Consider the following 25,683-nt stretch of genomic DNA (forward strand, 5'->3'; position numbering starts at 1 on the left):
GGGATGTGGGTAAAATGTTACTTTATGAGTACTATGCTATGCTTTGCTTAGAGTAATGGAATTCTGGCATTCTATTAAATAATAGTGCAACCATTGCTAATAATGATGTATACTTTTCCTAAAGAAAGAAAATCTAGAAAAAATATTTTAAATGCTTTCAACATAAGAAAATAATAAATGTATGAAGAGATAGATTCATTTACCCTGGTTATATAATGACTACATATACCAAAACATCTGTCCATAAATACACACCGTTTTTTTGTCAGTTAAATTTAAAAAAATTGAAAGAAGAAATTTGAAAATGGACAGTTATAGAGAAGATATTTCTCAAAGATGAAATATGCGTTATTTTCCTTTAACAACACAACAATCAAAATTTAGGCAAAATTAGAGTTATGCGTATGTGAGGTAAAGATGAGTATGGGATTAACATTCCATCATTAATATATAGTGAATTCCAGTATGAAAGCTAATGCTGATGTTAGTATTTCCAGGCTGTAAGCAAAACATTGTAGATGGATGGCTTACACCATACAAATATATTTTCATACAGTTCTGGGTGCCAGTAGTTCAAGATTTAACTGCAGATTTGGGTTCTGATAAGGGCTCTTTATGGTTTTCAGAAAATGCCTTCCAATGCCACACTTACGGTCGCATTTCTACTCTGGAAATAATAGAAAGAAAGTTGTCTGGTGTGTGTCCCACTTCGCATAAGTACATGAGTCCTATGTGATTCTAGTCCCAAAATTTGGACCTTAATTAACTTTAATTCACACTCTCATCACTCAGGAAAAAAAAAAAAAAGAAAACTAGTTTCAAAGAAAATCACATTGCAGTGACTTTTCAGGAAACAAAATTCAAAATTCGCGTGACAATTAGGGATATAACTGCTGGATTGAAATCAAAATAAATAGGATCTTAGGAACAATGCATTTTGGTCCAATGCACAGTAAGTGTACGTTCAACCAGAATTAGCCATTTCCTGCATACTGACGAAATGATCAGGTAATACAGTATTCTAAAAACTTAATTCTAAGGGCTAGTGCAGTAGCCTAGCGGCTAAAGTCCTTGCCTTGCATGTCCAGAATCCCATATGAACACTGGTTTTAATCCTGGCGCCTTCGCTACCCACTCAGCTACCTGCCTGTGGCCTGGAAAAGCAGTGGAGGATCACCCAAAGCCTTGGGACCCTGCACCGGCATCGGAGACTTAGAAGCAGCTCCAGGTTCCTGGCTTCGGATTGGCTCATCTCCAGCTGTTGCAGCTGTTTGGGGAGTGAATCATCTGGCAGAACAGCTTCCTCTTTTTCTCTCCTCTTCTCTATATATTCAATTTTCCAATTAAAATAAATCTTAAAAAACACCTTAATTCTAAATGAATATTTGGGGGTAACATTTTTACTTATTCTCTTAAAAATCCCTGAATGGCAGATACTTAAAATAGAGAGGTTTGAGATGGTAAAACTTACTGAAAAAAAAATCATCTTTTATTTTGCAGGCCCAACAACTTACTGATTTGGAACAAAAGTTAGCTGTAGCCAAAAATGAACTGGAGAAAGCAGCTCTGGACAGGGTAAGTTTGCATTCATGGAATATCATAATCTTGGTCTGAGCAAAAAGAGGGAGTATGCTCATTGCTTCCCTTGATTTATTAATGCAGTTCCATATGCTGAGCATAGAAGACAGTTATGGAATTCATGAATGTTTGATATTCCCTTTGGAGTCCAATTTTTTTCTTGTTTTTGCTGCTCATAGTAAATTGACTGAAGGCTCTGTCTCTGTGAGTTCATGACTTCATTTTTCACCTTACTGGTACATTTGTTCTATAGCCCTATGAATAAACATGCTTTACAACACCAAATGAGATAGCATGCATTAACTCTAGCTGAATGCATTATAAAGCAAATGGAAGTAGTCACTAACAGCAAAATGTTGTAACTGAGTTTCAAATGTGTGCATGCTAGAATTTGTACTTATCTCTAGGTACTTGGAAACAAACTCGAGAAAAGTAAATATAGAAATTTCCATATTAATGATAAATAGAAATATCTGGTTAGTATTAGGAGATTTAATACATATATGTTTCATATTTTCTTAGATTTTGAACTGTGATCCAGATTTGATATGAATGCACATTTGTATCAATATTGCTGTCAAGAAAAGTAATATCTGTTTAATATTTAATAATATTATAGATGCAAAAACCATTTTTTAAATTACAAGACCCATAAAGAAATGTAATAAATAGTTTACATAGATATTATTTGCTCCGGAGAAAGACTGAGTAAAATTGAACTAGGACTCCTTAATGGAGACTGCTTTTACTGTATCTCTAGTGTTTTATCATTTGAAAATTGTGCAGCTGATGATTCATTAGTAACGTCAAGGAATGGGGTTGGTGGAATGGCTTCCCTAATAGCAGTGCCAGCATCCCACATGGATCCGGATTTGGGGCTTGGTTCTTTCCATTCTGCTTCAAAGCCAGTTCCCTGCCTTTGGGCTGGGAAAGCAAAGATGTTGACTGAAGTCCCTGGACCCCTTACACCCACACAGGGGACCTGGAAGAAGCTCCCAGATACTGACTTCAGATCAGCTCAACTCGGGCTGTTGTGATCATCTGGGGAGTGAACCAGCAGATGCAAGATCTCTTTGTGCTCCATTCTTCTTCTCTCTGTAAATCTGCCTTCAACTTAACAAAGGTCGAGAAAAATGGCATTAAATATATGAGATTATTTTACTTCCAATTATTTTTATACAGTAAAACATTATTTTGTGTATCATACATGTAAAATAAATATTGCAAAAACTTCAGAGATTATATTTTTGCTTCCAAAGAAATTCACATGTTTAATTATATTTTCAATGATCTCGTGAAGTACCCTCAAATTATCTTTAATTCATACATGAATATTGTGTGCATTATATACCTACACTTCCAAAAGGGTGCTTCAAAAATTCATGATAAAAACACTTTAGGAAACAAAAACTGTGCATTGATTCAGAAGCTTTTGCATCAAATTAAAGTCTTAATTTTGTTTTCTATATTTTGCAATACCTTAATAATACATATATGTCTTAGTAATGCATATATGCCCCAAATCTATTATCTATAATCAAAATAATACATTTCAACATGAATTCAGGTTGTTAGTTACCTAAAACTTATTATATTGTTTTCTTGTCCCTGTGTTTTTTTTTAATAAAATTTTATAAGCGATTAATTTATTTGCGGGGCAGATTATAGACAGGAAACAGAGTGCTCTATCTGTTGGTTCAGTCTTCCAACCCCCGCTGTGACTGTTGGAAGCCTGGGATTGGTTCCAAGCTTCTCATGTGGAGTCAGGGTTCCAATTACTAGATTCTTTCTTTGATGGCGTCCCAGGATCTTTTCCGGAAGCTAGAACTGCAAACTGGAGCCAGATCAGACCTAGGGACTCACACACTGGGCCAAATGCCTGTCCCTCAAATTCACTTTTTAAAAATTGAAGAAATGATTCTATCTGATGCCAAGTATTTTCTATTTCTGTGATTATAAATTAGCAACCATTTTAATGAAGATCTTTAATCATTAAGGAAATCTTTAATCATATGGATCATATGGAATGATGTAGGCCTAAAACTGTTTTGAGAGAATTACAATTTACCAAAGCAATGTTGCAGTATTCCGCCTCTGATCCTGAAATCCAGACTGCTGTGTAGTGTGGGTTAAGCTCAGAATGGATTGTTTTGGGGTTGGTGATTGGATTTGGAGAATATGTATATATAGAACAGAGAAATTGAAAGAGCAAATATGAAATATTGATCTCCAGAATTCGAAATCTCCCTGTGTTTTTGTCATAACACTTCCACTAAACTATGTTAAAATCCAGAAATTCTACTTAAAATATTTATTTTATTATTTCATAAATAGAGTGAGACAAAGTAAGAAAGAGACAGAGACTGTAAGAAAGAGCTCACACCCATGGATTGCACCGCAGATTACCCTAATGGCCAGAGCTGGCTCGGAGCCAAAGCCAAGAGCTGGTAACTCAATTTAGATCTCCTGTGCACATGACAGGAATCGATTACTTGAACCGTCACTGCTACTTTTTAAGTTCTACTTTAGTAGAAATTAGGAATCAGGAGTCAAAGCTGAGAGTTGAACCCAGGTACACTGATGTAGATGTAAGCATCTTATAAACAGATTTGTGCTCTTAAGATGTAGTCATCTTCACCCTCTCAAACTCCCACCACCTTTATAAAGGTGAGGGGAAAGGTATCATTGAAGCACTGAAGTATTAGAAATAGTGTTTCATGTATGGAAAATCCTCTACAAGCTTCTGCCTCACTATGATAGCAATTTCTATATTAACCTCAGAATATTCTCACTGCTTCAGACAGAGTGAACTCAGAGCTGGAGCTTGATTTAAACAAATGTCATGAAAAATATGTGTCGAAGCTCTTAAACAGCAGTGCTACAGTCAAGTGGAAATGCAAGCTCACTTCAAAATGGATCAGAAATGTAGTGCGGTTCATTTAGTGAAATCGTTCTTTACCTCCATCTTTTACATGAGAATTTTTTATATTCATATCTCTAGCTTCTGAGGAATTTGTTTCTTCAAATGATCTTAAATAACTTGTAAATACCATAAAAATAACAAGTCCATATTTTGTGTTGGGTCTCATGTTTCATTTACTGAAAGAAGTTTTATTATACTATCTCTAAACAGAATCTAAGAATCAGCTTTACGTTTTCAAACCACTGATTATAAATCCTCAGCAACTGAAATGCAAAAAAATAAAAAAACAAAAACAAAACAAAACAAAAAACCCAGCTAAACAGCGTTTGGATATGGAAATCTCTCAAAATTTAACTCCATCAGATGCATAGAGCATCTGACCATTACAGAATTTTGCACCAGAGAACATGTATAATCGAATCCATTCTATAGATGACAAGACTTAAGGCAGCTATACAAATTCTCAGGAGGCAGTAATACCTGAATATGAACCTTTTTTGTACAGCATAGTATCTAGAATATAACAGGGATATAACAAATAACTATCTATAAGGGACATGGAGGCTCCTGCAGCAGGAATTGATAACCATCAGATTAATTTTGAGATTTATATACCTGAATCCATATGTGACTCTATCGCTTTCCAACCCCTGGATCCTAGGTCAGTAGCTATTATTGCAACTTATTATTTCTGAGAATTTAACATCTTCGTGTAAAAAAATTAAGTGAACACATTATGATAAAGTCAATTTTCATCTGATTAGTATTTGGAAATTAGGGGCATAATTATCATTAGAGCAAATAGATTTTAGAAAAAAGACTTATTTTTTTCTGTGAAAAGCATAAACATGCACATGCTGAAAATGTGCATGTAAACAATAATTTTGTCAGTTTTCATATTACATAGGGTATTTGTTATTATAATTTAAAATGCAAAATCACTTTTTTGAAATTTATCACCTATTCTATAGAGAAAAATGAAAAAAGTTCTTATTATTTTCATATAATAGAACTGCATGCTACATTCACTAGAGATATTTCTTTTTTTTTTTCATTTAGCAAATATTTGTTGGACTAGAAACGTGATGTCCCATAAAAAAATCTGCCAGCTCTGAAAGAAATTATATTTTGCTTGAAAGAAACATGTATTAATAAGATAATATAAAATGATGCTAAGGGCTAAATAAAACATAAAAATAAAACATGTGGTAAAGACTGTCCAGCTAGAGCATTTCTGCAAAGGGTGATCAGGACGGTTTTACAAAAAGTAACACAGGAGCTGACACAGATTTTATGTGGCAGATTACTAAGTAGCTATCGGATGAAAGATTCTTCAGTCAAAGGAAATAGCACTTGTAAATTCTCTAAGATGAAGTTCAGCATTGTCTGTCGGCAGGGAGCAGGCAGTGTCTAGGTAAAGGGCATGGTGGCACATGGCACAATTAGGTTACGGCAACTAGTTTAGAAACAAGGGAAGAATCAAGTGGCAAAATGACTTGGTGTAAGTTTAGGAAAGACAGGGCAATGACAATGCTAACCTGAGAAGACAACATTTTGTAAAATGTTGAAAATTATTCTGTACAGAGTATACATAATGTTTTATTAGAGGACATGTTGCTGGAGCAGAGCTTACAGTGAGGCATAGTCTATAGTTGCAAAACAGACTTCCTCCAGTAAGGTTAGAGATTGTCTGGCACCTGATTTTGGCACTGGATGAAGTCAACCCAGACTAGCATTAGTACAGGGCTCCACTAAGCTAGAGGGAGTCAATGGCAATTAGATAGAATGAGGACCACGTAAGGAAAGGGTTGATGATCATTCTATGATATGTGGTAGCAAAAATCTACAGCGTTTGAAAGAAATGAAACCATGTAAAACAGGAGGGCACATATGGTGTGGCAAAAAAGAAAAAAAAAATTAAAAACAATGAAAGAAAGAAAAGGAACTAGAAGCTAAGGCATTAATTACAGTTTAAAATTTACAAAGATAACTCAGTATCATGGCTATGAAACAACCGGTGTTTAAAAATACCCTATTATGTGATATTGACTTTATTAATCCTTCGACCTTCGCCTTGCACGTGCTGGGATCCCATGTGGGTGCCAATTTATGTCACAGATCCTCTACTTCCTGTCCAACTGCCTGCTTGTGGCCTGCGAGGCCAGTGGGGAATGACCTCAAACTAGCAGATGATCTCTCTGTCTCTCCTCCTCTCGGAAAAACTGCTTTTGCTAAAAAAAAAAAAAAAAAAAAAAAAAAGCAAAAAAAACAGAGAGCCAAAAGAGAAGACTTTATTAATTCCGGCAGTATCAGGAGGCCTGTTGAGGAAAATGATTGCATCAAAGTTCAAGTAATTAAAACTGTAACATGATCATACATCTCCTTTAAGGATTCATTAAAAATTATGTTTAAATAGAATTTAGTGAGAATGGATATTTAAATCAGTAATTGATGCTGTTTTGTGCTTATTTTGAGTTTAACCATTTGTGGTTTGTCTATCAAATCAGCATACAGCGCTTCTCTCATGATGAGACATTGAAAGTCCACATTTCAAGGCCATTTTAATAACTAACGTTAGTCGTTATGCAAGACATGTCTGAATTTTATTTTCTGGTATATTTATTTGTCTTTCCTTTGTCTCACTTTTATATGCAAAGAAAACTATTTAACTTGCTAATACCATTTGGATAATTTTCTCACATTACAACATTTAATGCCCTAAATGGTCAGTCAAGACTGATGCAAAGAGCTAATACAGAGAGAAAATGGCAACATTGCTTCTTTCTCTCTCTCTAATAAATTATAAATTTCTTTTTCTGACATGCAAAAAAAGAATTTTCAACTGAGTTTTTTTCACGTGACTAATAAAAATGTGAGAGTCTCTTGTATCAGGAATTGTGCTAAGCCTTACATATGAAATTTTGAACACACAGGCAGTAGGGGTTATGCGTTTGAGTTGCTCCTGTGTCAGATAGGCTATCTTTATCCTGCCTTGGATTGCTTGGGTACAAGTCTTGGCTTTGCTCGTGATCCCAGTAGCAATGGTACACAGCAGAGGCTGCAAGCACTCTGGAATCCAAAAGGGAAAGGTTCCTGATGTCAGATGCAATCTTTCAGTGAGTGGACCAGCAGCTCTTTATTTATTTTTCTTTAATGTATCAGGATTTCTATTCCCTGTGTGGTAACGTAGGTTAAGTTAAGTCACAGCTTAATCTGAACCAGTCCCAACGACTGTGGACTTCTGGGAAATGAATCAGCAAACAGGAGCTCTCTGTCTCTGATTCAATCTCTCTGCTTTTCAAGTAAATAAATAAACATAAATATATTTCTCTATAAATATATGTTAGAAATATGTTGATAGAAGCTTCTGTAGGAAGGAAGAGGTAGAACAAAGAAACGCAGTGAATTGGAGCAGGAAGATTACAGGAACTGAGATTAGCATGTCAAAGCACCATGTTGAGCGAAAAATACACAAATAAAAATAAATGTCATCATGGACCGTACGTCTCTCCTGCTCTATTCTTCTCCATCCTACGCGCACAAGGCTTTTATTTTTGTCCTTGCTAATTTGACAGGACAAGATGAATGAAAATGAAACTCACATATGTCCTATTTCTAACAATTTCCAGTTGTTTCAGTCACTGCTGCTTTAAAAATAGGCAAAAACAAAATAGTAACATGAAGATGTAAGGAACTCTTCAAAACTTTCATGGAAAGTATGTGCAGTGAAAAATTATGCAGGGATTAAAAAAGCATTTTTTATCAAGTGAAATTTATTTTTGGCTTGATGTTTCCATGAACTGCTTCAAATGTCCTCATGGTCCTTGCATAAAATAGCAGTTTCATTGAAATACATCCTTTTGTCAGGCAGGGACAAAATGCTTTCCTGTTTCCAGATTCAAGAAGCACTGAAAGGGAAATTCCACATATGGATCTTGGTTCTGGAAATTCACCCTTCTCTTCATCTCTCTTGGTCCAAAGGTCACATCCCATGTCCGTACATGCGTGTTACCATGACACTGTTTCATTGTTATGGATGTTCACTTTGTACATTATGCATTATCTGCCATGGAAACAGCCCTTGTGTGTTTCCAAATGTTTTATGCTTCTTCATCTTAGTAACTGAGGATATTTCTTTCATCTGTTCTCAACCTATTAAAACACATATTTACCTGTTAATCTTACTAATTTGCAGAACATTTCTAGCATTGGAAACTACGGACTTGATGGAAGCTGGAAATGCCTGTCCGCCTTGTGATCTAAATTTAACCTACTTGTGTGAACATTTTAATCTTTTCTTCACTGAATAATAGCAAAAATTATTTCTCAGGAAAATACATGAGATATAGTATTACCTATGATAATACAAGAAAATGTTAATATTGGCACTTATTATTACACTGAACTAATTCCGACTACCTAACAAGGTCCAGAAGGAATGAATTTTGTTGGAGACAAGTTTCTTTCTTTATAATTTTGAATTAAAATTCAAAATAGATTTAAAGGTTAACGTGAGGAACATAGGGGCCCACATTACTAGGGATTTTTTTCTATTTTTGTTGAAATTGACTTACTTATTTTAAAGCAGAATAATAGAATGAGAAACAGACAGAGAGGAGAGAGAGAAAGAGAGAGACCGTCTGTCTGCTGGGTCATTTTCCAGATGCTTGCCCAGCCTGGGGTAGGCAAGGATGAAGTAAGGAAGCAGAGCTCAATCTGTGTCTCCCCTGTGGGTGATAAATTTCACGTAGGTGAGTCATCATCTGCCTTCCTGTTGTGTTAGTAGGATGCTGGGTAGAAAGTCTGTAGGAGGCAGACACATGTTGAAAGGAACCTACTTTTTTTTTTTTTTTCAGGAGTCACAAATAAAGGCTATGAAGGAGACTGTACAACTTTGTCTGACATCTGTTTTTCGGGATCAACCACCCCCCTTGAGTCTAATTGGATCGAACCCAACACAGATGTTGCTTCCACCCAGGACAACCTCCTCTAAGATTCCGGACGTCAGGACAAAGAGCAAGGTATGTTTTATTGTGTCTTTTAAAGTAACATGGATTGATGGATTATGCTTAGTGTAATGTCATTTTGGGAGAAATAATAAGATAGATTACAAAATATTGGTCTTACAATAAACTGTATCAATTCTAGAAATAATTGTGCTTAAGTAGCGCACAATAATCGGATCTTTGAAATTGGCAATCACATTTGAAAACTGATAGCATTTGTATTGGTTGGTAACAGTTAACAGAAGGGATCTGAGTAGGTTGTTGAATTACTTGAAACATTGGGGAATAAATTCAACACAGTATGCGGAATTGTAAAATTTTCCCTATCATGTGAAGAACAATGTAAGAGACCATCTTTTTAGAACAGAGCCTGTCTATTTTCTAAGTTAACCTTATTATTTACAATAAATAACTAACTAACCCAACAAAATATTTTAAGTTCCAGAAAGACTTCTAATGCATTTAGTAACCACCAATATATGATATTGAAAATATAGTTATCACAAATTATAAAATTTTAAAATTAAACCTTCAAAAGGTGCTTTCAAAAGTTAATAGCTCTCAACAACGGTGGTACGTAGGTCCTTAAATAATAAATTTGAGCACCTGGGATCCACTCACAGATCTGTTAAATCAGATCACCTTAGAAAGAATTCCAGTAGTTAATACCTTTTTTTTAAAAAAAAATCCACAGATATTTTAACATGCATATAATTTTGAGAATAAGTGGCTTAGGCAATATCTTAAATTGGATTCTGTGCATGCCAGCTCCACTTCTAAAAGCAAATCTTTATTGGTGAGCCCTGAAATCTGGAGAACCATGGATGCAAATTAATGATTTTGTTAAAGGTTTTTTTTTTCTCTTAGTGCTTATTGCTGAGATATTATATTCACAAATAAGCAGGATAAGGACAAATTGTAGGTTAGGAGAGTGTGAGACAAGAGCATTCTTTTAATGCTTTGTTTTCTTTCTTTTTATTTTAAATGGATAGATAGTACATTTATAGATTCCACTGACTTTAGCTGTCTTTTTATTATGAAATCGTAAGATGTTTCTTTGTCATTAAAATATATATTTTTTCTTCCATGACATTATTGTCTGGTTATATTAATGCACAGAAAGACTATGTTCCTCATTTATATTTTCCTGCCATTTCTATGAGAAATCTATGTTCAGTATTTTTTTAAAATACATTTCAGAAAGCTGTATGAATAATAACCGCTTAAGCTCATGAGGAATCTTGCATACATTTCCTGAAGGCAATAATGATGCACATTTCTTTCCAATTTCTCATCAGGCTGTGACGACACCACAGCTTGACGCCGCCTCGTGTTAACTGAGGGAAGAGAGCAGTGCCAGTCTCAAAGTGTGGTGATTTTAAACACAGAGCCAGGGGCATGTTTCACATATACTCGCCTCAAAATGAATTTGTTTAAACCCATTATTCATACTGGGCCTTTTAATGACCTAGAATATGTGGAGGAAATTACTAATTGCTCCTTTAATGTGTTTTTGTATGAGTAAGTGCCCTGTCAGTGAAATAAACAATAAATATGCATGATTTTTCTTTGCTTACCACAGAGAAAGATAGAGAACATTCCAATGAGCATGATTTGGAGATCTCTCATTTTTCAAAAAACAATAACAGAAAAAATCAGATTGCTGAAGATGTGGATCAATAAATCTAAGTTCAATAAATCCAAGTTAATGCTACATGGCATTCTCTTTTGCAGATTAGCATTCAAAGCATATCCGATGTTTATGGTTTCTCCATACTTTAATATTTTAAATTATGGCAGAAGTTACATTTTATGTATAATGTGACTTAATCTCTTTTTTGAATACCTTGAATATAAATATCTTAAAGATTATGAGTGATACGATGTGATTTGCCTATGTGTTGGAGAAACAAATGCTTCAGCCGTGGAATGTTTTTACCTGCATGTGAAGAAGCTACTTTAAAATGAGGTTAAGTTGTTCACTTTCCGTGCTACTATTTTCAGTCACGTCATTATGTTGTGTGTGACTCAGGGCTGTGCAAGGATATCACTTAGCGTCTCTCTGTTTGTTTCCCCAGAGCCGGACTCAAAGCGTTATTATTATATGAACGTTAAACATAATAATTTTCATCATACTTTTCATGACATCTGATCGGTCTCATAAACATTCACCTGTCCTATGTAATTTTCAACCCTTCTTCAATAAATCTGTGAGTCGTGATTCAGTCCACATATGAAGAAAGGCCAAAATATCCCCTTGGAGATGTTAACTTTTATTTCTTACAGGATATAGAGTCATGCATCATTGAAAGTTTTTTTTTCATCCCCTGTGAATTTTAAAGGCTATAGATTTATTACAGAGGGAATTCAACATTACTTGACTGAACAAAGCTTGAAAACAATTTCTATGCTCATGCTTCTTTAACTCCTTTATTTTTTATGCTGGAGTGTGCCGGTAGCGACTCCTTTGGTCGTAAGCTCAATCAACTTTGTAAGCTTCCTTTCTGTCATTGCATTTTTCCGCCAGCTGTTAGGCTTATTCTGTGCTTTAAGTGAATTTTCTTATACTTTCAGTTGGAATTATTGTTATCTGCTCTCAGCTCTTTGACAGCTGAGTGTTTACTGCTCTTGGTCCTTAGAAGCACCTTGGATACAGTGATATCTGCACGTGCCTCTCTCCTTAAGAGAGATGACTCTGCTTAGCTCATTGATCTCCTTGACAGTGTTCAGTGACAAAAATAATGTTTCTAGAGAGTTCATTTCTAAATGACATTTTCTGTGCATCTCTCTTCTTCTAAGATGTCCTACTTACCAATGTCAGAAAATAAGTATCATGAGATTTATTAAATGACTATTTTCAAGTCAATGATTTCCAACCTATATACCAGAACCTGGGGTTGGGGGTGTATATGTTTAAATTGAAATGACACAAGACTGAGTTTTAGAGACAGTAGCTGAATATTTGGAGTAGAGAAAATATGAAAATGAAAGTGATATTCTAGTAATATATCATACTTTTTTAGTGTGTTGTAGTTTTTGGAATTTAATATTCCAAATAGCTTTAAGTTACAGATAATTATTAAAGAGATAAATAAATATGAGTGCACAATATATGATATCCTTATTATGTCTGTGTTATGAAATGATATATTTATTATGTAAAATAATGCTTCTACAAAGAGATAAAGAGCAAAGCTAAATGGTCCTAACTGGAGTGTAAACTAATAAACCAGTATCATTCTAGTTCATTAACCCATGTGGAATATAATGGTGTACTGAGCAGAAAATTTAAATGACATTCCAGTTATTACCGAGGCACAAAATTGGCACAATATAGTGTAAGTGGGATGCATGAAGGGAGATAATTATGAATAGCTATAAATGCTTGAATTTCCCCTCTGTTATGTGAAAGAGGTGTTAAGTGAGGTGGCAAAATAATTTGTTTTTAATATGCTAAGTTTTGAGCATCTTCCATAAAACCAAATACTTGTATTTTCAAGAAAATGTACATTTGGGTGGGTCTCATGCCTGGATCCCAGACAGCAGCCATGATGTGCACATGGTGAGCTGTCCCTGGGCCTGCCTGGGCCCAAGGGGCTGCTCCCTTTGGGGTGAGTACACTGAGGGGGGAGGTCTCCATGACTGGGCAGGTCCGGGACCCACCCACTGCTCTCTTTGGGCAGTGAATGGGATTGGGGAAGGGGGCAACCTTGGGCCTGGGAGTTTAAACTTCCAGCAGCCTCCCAGCTGCTGATGGGTCTCAGGACAGGGTGTCTCATGCCTGGATCCCAGACGACAGCCAACATGTGCACGTGGTGAGCTGTCCCTGGGCAGCCAGTGCACCATTTGGCCCCAGGCTCCACCTGCTGGCTGCCCAGCTGGGGAGCTCTGGAGTTTTGATTCTTTGAATTGCTGCTTAGGTAGCTCCAGGTTGAACCCACTGTGCTTCTAGGACGTGAAGCAATCGTAAAGATCTGCAATGGCAGTAACTCTTCCTTTGAAAAACTTATAATCACTGAACAATGCTGACCACCAAATACCAGTCCATGCAAAAGCTATGGCTTGGGGCTTGTCTAGCAGAATCATATCCTGTTACCTGACATGTTGATGGATCAGGAGAAGGGTCACATTAAGCAGGGCCATTACATTAACTAGCACTGGAACCATAAGAGGGGCCAGATTCTATGAGGGATATGTGGGCCAAACCCTGTGGAAATTCTAGCTCCACTGGTTAGCTCAAGAGATGGGGTGGTGATGGACTAAGCTAGGTGTGAGCAAGGAGCCTGCTATCAATTACAGGTAAAGGAACCCACAACAGTCTGCACTGGTCAGGGCAGCAGCACCCAAATGTGCATCCTGAATAGGGTGTGGGGTGGGCCAGCTGCAACGTTCACCAGCTCATACAAGGCCAAATGAAGGCAAGACTGTGTCAGGCACTGGCCTAAAACCCAATGGCATGTATGAGAACTGGGCCTGGGAGTGGATTAAGTGGAGGAACTTGGGAAACTCCCTTGGCAAATCATAGCTCCCACTGGTGAACTTGTTGTCCAGACCTAGGGGTCTGACAAGCTGGGTAAAGTAGTTCCAACATCTGGGTAATGTGTGAGTTGGTAATGGAACAATGTGGACTGGGCAGGACTGAGCAAACCTTAGCCCACAAGCGAAACTAGTAGCCAGGATGGAGCACAGATCATGCCGAGCTAGTCTCTTCTACCTACTGGTCTGCATGAGCCAGGAACGCTAAGCCACAGTGTCTAAGGCAGAGGTCAGGACAGGTGAGGGGCTGTGCCAAGCTGAGTCAGAGCAATCACTGGCATGCGTGTGATCTGTGGCTGGGAACAGGCCTAGTTGGGGAGCTAGGGGGACAACCATAGCTGGGTTGAGGTTCCCACCAAGGGGCGGGTGGGCTGGAATGGGGGCTGCATTCTGAATGGGAAACAGTTGTAGTCTCCTTAGCACAAGTGTGGACTGGGATTGGATGCACTAAACCGCGCCAGACTCCAACACTCTCTGGTGTCCTGGAGGACCAGGGTAGATGTAGGATGGACTAGGCAAGGTCTCAACCCCTACTGAGCCATGTGCGAGCCATATGTGGGTATGGTCGAGCCATGGCTGGGCTGAAATATCCAACAACAAGGACCGGATTGGGTTGAAGACCAGTCAGGATAAGCCACTGTTCCTGTTAAGACAGGAGGTGTACTGAGTAGGGCTGGCTCATGGACCCACTAATATGGCAAAATCTGGCATTGGGAGAGGATCTGAGGAGGAGCCTGGGCAACTCCTCTGGCAGGACACAGTCCCAGCAGGTAAGCACAAGAAGCACAATAGGGAACAACCCAGAACACGGAATGGAAATTATCCCACTGGCATACACATGGCATGAGTTGGGGGCATACCAGGCTGAATCTGTTCACATCATCCACTGGCAAATCCAGGCACCAGAACAGTGTGGGTCGAGCCTTGTACGGTCGCAATAAAACTAGTGCACAATACAGAATGCCAAGCTGAGAATACCTGTGCCAGAAGTGACCACAGAGCCCAACCAGCAAGCATGAGTACCAGGAAAGGTGGGGGCAGAGCCGGCAGGGGAATAAGGGGTGGTTCCTTTGCTGGACAGCTACTCTTGCTGGAGAGCATGAGCTGGAATGGGGGCAGACCAGACTAAGCAGGGCTATAACACCTGTACACCTCATGTGGAGTACATCTGGGAAAAGCCAGGCTGGGCTGATTATTCCCACTGGTGCAAGCAAAATTAGAATGGGTAAGGGTTGTTTGGGCTTAGCCACAGCATCAACTGGCAGAAGCTGGCACTAGGGGCTAGTTCTGTCAAGTCAAACCACAGAACTACCTGGAGAGTGCATAATCCAGGAGTGGGAGAGGCCTGGGAGGGAAATAGTGGGCTGATCCCTCTTGGATTACCACTTCTACAGGAGGACATGAAAACCAGGACAGAGGCTGGGGTGAAATGGGGTGTGGGACAGACTGGACCACTGCTACACATACTGGCAAACCAATGTGGGGCAGAGTGGTGGGGATTATTGTGGGTTGCTCTGACTAGGCTGCAGCTCCCACTTGTTTATGTGAAGGCTGAGAAAGTGCTGGGCAGAACCAGGCTGGACTGCAACACCCACTGGTTCGAGTGGAAGTCAGGGCTGAAAGCAGAATCAACCCAGCGATCACAACTACTAGCTAATCAGGGCCATGGACTGAGCCGGGCCCTGTACCTGCTAGTAAATACAAGAATCTGGTCTGAGAACACCTCAGACAGAGTTTCTTTGGAGATTTCCCCAACTGAAATGCTGGACTCAGAACACTAGCCAAGAAAAGAAGACAGAACAGGTCAATCAACCATCTCAGCTATGTTGGCAGCAAAATACAAGGCAAACAGAGACTCTATGATGGACTGTGTCAATCAGTGGATTCTTCAAAGACCTCATAGTGCTTGGAGTGGCAAGATTGACAGAGGTTCATAACTGTTGAACTATAAAAACCACTTGAGCAAGAACCTGGGAGCATACCTTACATGTGGGCCCTGGGGTGGGTGGGAAAGTGGGTGGGCTTTCTCCCTTAATACCCCATTTAAACATGAAGGAAACAATATGGAAATAATAGTCTTCCCCACTTTCTTATAGCCCTTGAACCTTTTTACCCACATTAACTATGTAAAGATTGTCAAAAATATAATAATGATAATAATAAAAACAAACAAAACAACAAAAAAAGAAAATGTACATTTGAAAGTGGAATTCAGTGAGGACATATGAAAAGACAAAAAAGATTTGACCTCCATCACATTTGCAGCCATTGTGCCATCCATTTGTGGCAAGTTAATGTTGAAAATTGATGAATTGAAGAGACTGATTAAAAAGAAGCCTCATAGGACACAAAACATGAAATAACTTGAGCATGTTTCTGTATGATGTAAGAGATGGAATGATTATGATGGACACATGCTCTTCTCTGCTGTATTTTGTAGACTTATCTTCCATTATATTTAAGCTAAGACAAAAACAGAATATGTATGACATTGCATATATTTAGGATAATGAATAATACAGTACATTTTTATTTGCATCAAATGAGGAGACTAGGGGAATAATTTCAAAATCTATAACTCCATTAATAAGACAAAGCAGATACCTCTTATTTTGAAAGGGAAATGAATTAACAAAGGGAATATGTTTCTCATAACATGTGGATCTGATTATAAGTTTATACGTACAGAATTTAGAAACTTTGGAGATCAAGGAACAGTTTCTGATTCCTGACTTCAGCCTGGCCTAGCAATAGCCATTGTGGCTATTTGGGGGATAAACCAAAGGAAAGAAGACCTCAAACTGTCTCTCTCTCTCTCTCTCTCTCTCTCTGTAACTCTACTCTTCAATTCAATATAATAAATCTAAAAAAACGTTTCAGACCAGTACAGGCTGTTTATTGACTGCATCTTTCTCCTGGAACACAACTGAAAACAACTTTGAAAGATATCAGATGCTTTGGAAACTTTAGAACTTTGAAGCAGAAATTAATCCAGGAATACAGACTTTGAGTGGGTCAGGTCATGACCCAGTGACATTTCCACCTGCTCTCTTTGATTACCTAATCATTTTGTTCTCTCTTGCATCTACCATCTGTCAGCATCCTTTCTATGATATAAAAATATTTTTATATTTCCTATGTCCAAGGTCATTGTGAGGATAAAAATTGGGACATGAGTCTAAAATATTTTATAAACTATATTACATCTCAAATTTCATTTCTTTCGTTTTGTTGGCCCACAAGTTCTTCATGCCTTGACTGATTACTCCCCAGTAGGTCTAACTTTTTTGACATGTTAAATCTGTCATGCTTTTCATGTTTTATATAAGCATGTATATTGAAAATATACAATACTTGTGTAACCATATTAAAAACATTTCAACCAGTAAATATTAAATGTACACACAATGATTCTGATTTATTTTTGTGATTATGTTTAGGTTTGTACATAAGAATGATCTGCATCTAAATCTTCATATGTTTTCCTGTATTCAATATAAGAATGCAATAATAATGTCAGTACAGAACTAGATAACCTGGATATTTCTATAAGGTTAGCAAAAGGACATTTCAAAAACAATTTGATAGCAATATGGTTATAGAATGTACTTGAATCTTCTAAGCTTAAAATGAATAGGAACAAAATATTTGTTTTGGAAATTTTGCTGGGATTCCTGTAATATATATGAGATCTGGTTGAATGTTTAGATTCCTGGTTTCAGCTTAGTCAAGTGTGACTCTTGGGAGAAGTGGTAAGTGAACCAATTGATGGCAATAGATGGAAAGTCTCTCTCTCCTAATTTCAAATAACTAAAACTTAAAAAAAAAGATACTCCATGAGGTTCCATTTTATTTTACTTTAATACATCATCACTAAAATTTCTCGGATATTCCTTAAGTTTTACACACGCACATACTTTTTCATGTTGTCTCCATTGTAAAAGAATTAGTCATTTAAAGGTTTTTTCCCATTAGTTTATAATTGCCATGTAAATATTAATATGCAAAAGATATATTTTTTTTAAGAATGTATTTATTTTGATTGGATAGACAGATTTTACAGAGAGGAGAGACTGCCAAATCTTTGGGCCATCCTCTATTCCTCCCTCTGTCCACAATTGGGGCTGGAAAGGAAGTAGAACTGATGAGAAAAACCAGTGCCCATACAGGATTGTGAGGGATGCAAGGCAAGGACTTTTAACATCTAGGCTGCTTCACTGGGTCCAAGACACACATCTTGTAAAATATTTGCAATATGCCTATTCTAGATAGTAGCCACTCTCCAAAATATGTTAACAACTCCAGAAACTTCTTTGAAAAAAAGGAAGCAATTCAGTTATAAAATGGAAAAAAAAATCTTGATATTTTTCAAAAGAAGAAATGCAAATTGCAAGCAAATATGTGAAATAAAATTTTAAAATCAGTCTCCTTCAAAGACTGATAAAAGTCTCCTGCAAATCAAAATCACCAGGAGATATTACCTCACCCCTGCATTATCCAAAAGAACAAGTAGGAAATGATGGCAAAGATGTCTAGACATGGGAGTTCTTCTACACTGCTGATGCAAACGTAAAATAGAACAGTTATTGCGGAAAATAATAGGGTGAACTCTTTAAAAGAAAAATGCACCTTCCTCTGATCCAGCAATCCCAGTTCTGGGTCTATATACAACAGATATGAACACGTTGCTTCAAAGCCCATCATACCAGGTCTAATATTCTTAATTAGGTTAACTTTATTTACAAAACTATTTTCTTGTGAACTCTCTGAGGAAAAGAACATCTGTAGTGGAGCTAATACATGTATACAGGATATTTTATTCCTTTTTCTTTTTTCATATATTTTTTATATGTCACTGAGAATCTAATAATTTCAAATGAGAAAAATATGAACTGCTTAGTTTTAAGTAGATTAACTTTTGGGCCCAGTGCAATGGCTTAATGATTATAGCTTCATGTTGCAAGTGCAGGGATTTCATTTGGACACCTGTTTGTGTACTGGCTGCTTAACCCCGCCATCCAGCTCCCTTCATATGGCTAGGGAAGGCAGTAGTGAAGGTCCCAAATTTTGCCAACTTGCACACACGTGGGAGACCCAGAAGAAGCTCCTGGCTCCTCCTTTGGTCCTTTGTGCATCCTCACCCATTCCACCCATTGGAAGATAACTCCTTTCCCTGTCTTGCCTTCTCTGTAACTCTGCCTTTCCAATAAATAAATGTTAAAAATAAAAAAAGGCAACCAAAGCAATTAGAAGGTGGATTTAAAGTTATAACATGTATCGAGCAAATAAAATTATTTGGCAAATTTTATTTTTATAAGGTAAGGAATGATAGTATAGAAGGAAAGATCAAGTTCTAGAAATGCAAAGCACTTAAGTTTGGAGTAGGTTATGAAAAAGCAGAGATAAAGATAAGGAAATGAAAGATTGAAGGAGACTGTGAAGAGAAGGGAAGTAGTGAGGTGGTGGATTTCTCTGTAGTGTGGAGAGTGAATGAATGCATTTTCAGTAACAGAGGGAAAGCTAGGAAAATATTTTGAAGGTATGAAATACGGATCTGTGGTATAAACATTAATAAGCTTGGAAGAGGCAGAAAGGACAGCAAATGTGCTTATGGGGAAGGATTTTGACATGAGAAGGAACATAAACAAAATCTGTTAGAGAATGAATAGAAATAAAATCTTAGAAAAATAATCTATGAAAGATGAGTGGAAGCACTGATACATTAATAGGCAGATGAGAGACAAGATACAACTTAATGACCCTTAACAGGGCAGTTAAAATGAGGCCATTAGGACTCTGGAAATGTCCTTAGAAAATGTTGCTTTCCCCTGCCACATGAATATTTACAGCAATAGCTTGATCTCAGTATCATAGCTTTTTTGACAATACTAAGGAGAAAAATACAATAGAAAATATATTTCGGTCAACTGACTGAAAGAAGTTAAAATTGTAAAACATGAAATCCAATTAAGTAATGCTTCAAGTGAAGTTTGTCAAGCATTATTGCCAGCATTAATTGGCATGATATATGTTAAAATAAAGGTAAGGTAGAGACAAAATGAAGAGGAATTAAGGAGACATGTGTGTGCAGTGAAATCCCTATACTTACAAAATCATATCATGGAAAATAACCATAAAAATACCCAAAAAGTGGAAAAAAATAAATCAGTAGAAATATGGCAAATTCATGCATGTTCAAGCAAATTTAAATCTGTATGTGCCATTGAATTGAACTCATCTTGATTTCTCCAATGTTTCACACATCAAAATACTTGTTACAGGTAGGGCTAATCTCTGAATTACTTGACAAAATGATGTCATATTCAATTTTAAGAGAATTTAGAAGACGTTTCTATTGTTCTTAGCATATACTGCTTTAAGTGATTTTTGTAAGGCATCGGCAAGTTTTATTCGGTAGAAGCTGAAAATGCTGGTTTCTCTCTTCTGTTTAGTGGCCTTTACTGATTTCCATTTGTCATGCTTAAATATTCAGTGCTAAAATATAGATTAGGAACCCAGTGAATCAATGACAAAAAAAAATCCTTATTTTTTGTCAACAATTTATTATCTATGATACCTGGAATAATTAAACTAGAATGTGTTTATTATTCTTTTGTGACACAAAGGTTACAATATGAAGCAATGAGCCTAATAAAAACAAATCTGTATAATTCAAGTTTAAAGCATGACATAAAATATACAGTACATCCAATCTTCAGAATGTAAATGACAAACTATTGGGTTTGGATCTGTTATTACCACTAATGAACAATAAAACAGAAATTTGTTTATAAACAATTCTACATACATAACATGAAACCAATCAGACAGAGTGTTGTTTCAGACTTACTGTCTCTGAAGAAGAATTCACCAAAGCCTCCAGCTTCTCAAGGAGAAAATAATTTTGAGTAGTCACAAATAATTTAGACAAAATAACTTCCAAAACAATGGAAAAGATTTAAAGTTGCTGTTCTAGCATTGATAAAAGACCAGATAATGGCTTTTGTATTGATTGAAGCTTAGTGCACTGTGAGTTGGATTTAAGCTTTTCAAAGAAAATTAGAAAATTAGAATTAGGAACCCTGCTTTCTGTAGCTCTCGAGAATGAAAGTATTTGGTTCAAATCTCAGGCAGTGTGTTTGGGATTCCAAACTGTGTTGTAGACATAAGAATTTTTATTATGCATGACCAACTTGGTGTACTCATTTCAGTACATATTATAAATAAGAATGTTTTTGGAGTATCTATATCTACCTAAATTATGAAGTAAATAACATCACTTATACTCTAAGTGTTTCTCTCTTTTTCTATCTTTTTACATAACAAGAGTGTATTTTTGAAAAATAACAGTAAATACATGCAATTTTAACTCTGCTGCTGTTTATTGTAGTGGGCAATACACTTAAGGTAGGTAGATGACAGGTAACTTAATAACATACATTACATTTTTATAGATTATACTCATTACAGGTTTCCAGTTGCAGTCACAGAATAGTGAGCTGGCTCTCATGAGGTAGTTGTTTATTTATTTATTTTTATGTAACTATTATGGGACTTATCAGATTGGCTATAAATCTGATGAATTTATTATTGATTTGATTCAATTTACATGTCAAATACCTGGATGATCTGAAACAAGATAAATACGTAAGAATATCGTGGAAATTTTCCACGGGAGAGAAAATCAGATATTCAATGATAAACATATTCTCTCAACCTGATTAAACACATATGTAAGCTTAATTGCAGAATGTAAAGTTGCTGTTGGTGTCTTTGAAGGGAGCAATCAAGAGGAGTCCTAATAAGCAGTTCTTTGATCACTGTTTTAAAAGTAATTACATTTGTGGAATGATAACATCCTGATCTCTTCTATACACTTTAAATTTCATAAAGCTTTCCCTTACAACTGCTCAATAATGTACTACTAATAATATATTTGATTTAGAGTTTCATAAAAATTGATCCAAGATATTTCATTAACAAAATAAATAAAGCAAAACCTAGTATAGCCATTTTACTTAACAGTAAAAGTAAAAGTGAACCCAAGTTTCTTATGTCAAGTCTGGTACATCAAAGCCTTATTTGAAAATGTACAGTGCTCAGAAAATTACTGATATTCTCATTTTAAAGTATTTAAGTATGTTGTGAATTGCTTATGTTTCTAACACTGTAAAAATTTGTATAGCATTTGTATAAAGATAATTCCAAAAGTTCAAGGAAATTGGAATTGAAAGATAAGATTTAAGTACCTTTAAATCATTTTCCTTGCTGATGGTTCACAAGTTTTCCCAGTTAAAGACCATTATTAAGTAAAAACGACAATATCCTGATGCTATAAGGAAGAAGAAAAAAAAAGTTAGATTATAATCTCATATTTCAAAATGAAATTTTGGACAACTAAGTATTTTTTTGTTTGTTTGTTTGTTTTTAAGATTTGTTTGTTTGAATGTCAGCGAAATCTCCCAGTGCATTGCTATGGTGATGGCAATGCCAGACCCAAGTAAGAGCCCAGGAGCTTGATTGACCTGGATCTCCCAGTAGGGTAACAGGTGCTCAGGTGCTTGGATTATCAAGTGCTGCTTTCTAGAGGCCAGTAGCAAGGAGGTCAATCAGAAACCAGGCAGCTTGAGCAGGAACTAACACTCACATGGATGCTGGCGCTGCAGGTGGAGACTTTACTTTTTAGGTGACAACACCATTCCTTCAATTGTGTTTTTAAGATAACAGAGAATGAGAATGTATTTGCAATAAGAAGGAAGAGAGTTGTGAGGCAGCAAAAGAAAGCTTCAAGAGCTCCGATGACAGTCTTAGCATTCTGGTGACAAGAGTAAAAACGGGTGGAATAAGATCCAACATGACTCTACATAAGAAACTCTTGGCAGTCATTCAGTCAAACCACCTGTTTGAATAGTCCCATGTTTCCAGAAAGGGGGCTATTTTAGCATGTCAGTCTAATCCAATGGTAGTGGATTCCATGCGTTAATTGGACTTTTCAGGCAAGTATACTTCACAAAAAGGAAATCTGACAGATTCCACATTCCTGCACTATACTCACATTTTCCTCTTTGTTGAAGACCACATATAAGTTTCCTAGAGACAACCAGTTTCTTTTTTTTTTTTCATTAATTTATTTTATTAATTGCATTGCATTATGTGACACAGTGTTACATGGGCACTGGGATTCCCCCCACCCCTCCCTGAACCCTCTCCCCATGGTGGATTTCTCCACCTTGCTGCGTTACCACAGTTCAAATTTGGTTGTGGTTCTTTCACTGGAAGTATTTACCAAGCATAAAGTCCAGTGTCTTTTTATCCTAGTGGGTTCAATGATTTCTTGGGTGAGACCATCTCTGGTCTGAAGGTCAAGCCAGCAAAGTATCATCCCAATCAATTAAAGGCCCCGATATAACATCAACTGCCATTTACAACCTTATGGCATTAATTGACATGGTATTGATTAATAGTATGTTGATAGGAAAATGCGGTTGCTTAACTGTATCCTGTGACTTCTTCTTAGACATTTCAATTTTGGTTTATATTTAACCTGATTCCATGCAGTTATTAGTTTAGGTACAGTATATATATATATTTTTAGGATGGGTGTGCAGAGAAATCCCCCATGCCCCAGTGAGGCATAACTAATCTTTGTGTCCCACCTAGTGAGGCATGTCTGGGTCCACGCTGGCCGTTTCCTGTCTGATTCTAAGCTTTCCATGTTGTTGTCTGTCCATTCTAGATTTTTTGTTTGTTTGTATATTTGTTTGTTTGTTTTGAGGGAGACAACCAGTTTCTTAATAAAGTATGCTTTGATACCTCAAGGAAATCTTCATAGTGTTCTTTTTAAGACATAACCATAGTTTTTCTTATCCAGTAGCTAAAGAACCTTATATTATGCATAAATAACAAAATATCACAATGATTAAGCCCTTGGTATTAATTTACAGGATCAGCTCTAAATGTTTACTACCAGGAGATGATATACCTAGCTGTTTTTCTATGAAAATCACCCTTTTGGTGGTATTTTTCTTGCCATATCTTTAAATCATGAACAAAAGATCTCAATATGTCAATTTCCACTTGACCTGCATTTCTAATATATTCAAGGAGATATTCTGGGACACTGAACCAAATTGCTAAACTCTCTTTTTTTTTTCAGATTTCTTTTTTATTGGGAAGGCAGATTTACAAAGAGAAGGAGAAACAAAGAACAGTCTCCTCTCTGCTAATTTATTCCCTAAGTGGCCATATTGGCTGGAGCAGAGCGAATCGGAAACCAGAACCCAGGAGCTTCTTCGGCGGGTAACGCAGAAGCACCAGGACCTATCGTTGCGTGGGTAAATTGCCAGAACCCAGGAGCTTCTTCTGGATCTCCCATGTAGGTGTAGGGTCCCAAGGCTTTGGGCCATCCTCTGCTGCTTTCTGAGATCACAAGCAGGGAACTGGTTGGGAAGTAGAGCAAATGGAACAAAAACCAGCACCTGTGTAGGATTTCAGCGCATACAAACAAAGAATTCAGCTACTGGACTATTGAGCCAGGTCCCAGATTGGTAAATTCAATAGTGTAAGATTATAGCATTCAACTTATATTGTAAAAAAGAGTAGACTAAAGTCAACCATATATCCTATGGAGACACTTTGTCAGATAAAAGCCCAGTTGCACACATTTCTTTAGTGTATGCTCTCTGTGCTAGGATGATAAAACACTCACTGTGGCTTTTGATCTGCTATAAGCCCTCCATGGAGTATGACATTCCTCGTAAAATAGAATTTTACACAAGCAAAGACTGTCTTTGTGACAAATATGTAGCTGCAGAAGAGAGCACTTTTTATGGAATAAACATTCCTCTCCTTTTATGACTGTTTCAGAAGTAAGATAGTAACCCCTTTTGGAGTTTCTAATGGCCACAGTTGTCAGAACCCTGTACATATTCAAAGAAAGTCTTCATGTCTTGACAGAAAGAACCTCAGTATTGGGCTGTATGGATATAATTTGAAGGATAACAACTAATCAGACAGATTAAGTAGAAATAGATGACAGTTGCAATTTAGGCACTCAGTGATTAGGTAGTGGTAGAAACACAATGGATCAACTAACTAAGTGTGTTTGTAATACTACTGTGGTGCATTTTTCAAGTTTACTTTCATTAATATCTTCCTGGGGAGAAACATCACTACAAAACTATTGGTTTTTCAATGAGTCAAATATTTTGACCCTTATAAAATAATGAGTCAGTAGCTTATTTGTAAAAGTGTCATTCAAATAATAAGTTGTTCACCTGTGACAAACTAAAATGAATGCACATACATTTTACCTTATCCTTTGAGGAAACACTAGTTGCCTACGTCTTAAGTGACTTAATAAATAATTGAATAGTCAGTCAAAACTGTGTTACAGAGTTCCATTGGATCCTGTTATTCAGCAAAAACTCAGTAAAATTCAAGACCATCAGGATATTCAGCAAAAACTCAGTAAAATTTAAGGCACATTTCTCAAACTTTTCAAGTCTAGCCCTCGCTTGATCCTCCAGAAACAGTCCTCCTGCGTTAGTGATCTTAACCTTCTCCAACTCCCACACGCAATGTAGGACTTGTGGGGTTTATTTTAGGTATCCAAATGCACAACATCTTTACCCATTTTTT

At 36.7% G+C, this 25,683-nt stretch overlaps 1 protein-coding gene across 1 annotated transcript in view; it reads left to right on the top strand.

Moving 5' to 3' along the window:
- LUZP2 (leucine zipper protein 2) overlaps positions 1 to 25,683 on the top strand; it is a 335,801-nt gene that overhangs the window by 271,707 nt on the left and 38,411 nt on the right. The window contains exons 8-9 of the mRNA XM_040980287.1: positions 1,501 to 1,575; positions 9,358 to 9,522. Of these exons, the coding sequence (XP_040836221.1) occupies positions 1,501 to 1,575; positions 9,358 to 9,522 (240 nt within the window). The remainder of the gene's footprint in view (positions 1 to 1,500; positions 1,576 to 9,357; positions 9,523 to 25,683) is intronic.

This window comes from Ochotona curzoniae, unplaced genomic scaffold (genome assembly GCF_017591425.1).
Source record: "Ochotona curzoniae isolate NIBS_2020 unplaced genomic scaffold, NIBS_Ocur_1.0 contig_3432, whole genome shotgun sequence".
NCBI lineage: Eukaryota > Metazoa > Chordata > Mammalia > Lagomorpha > Ochotonidae > Ochotona > Ochotona curzoniae.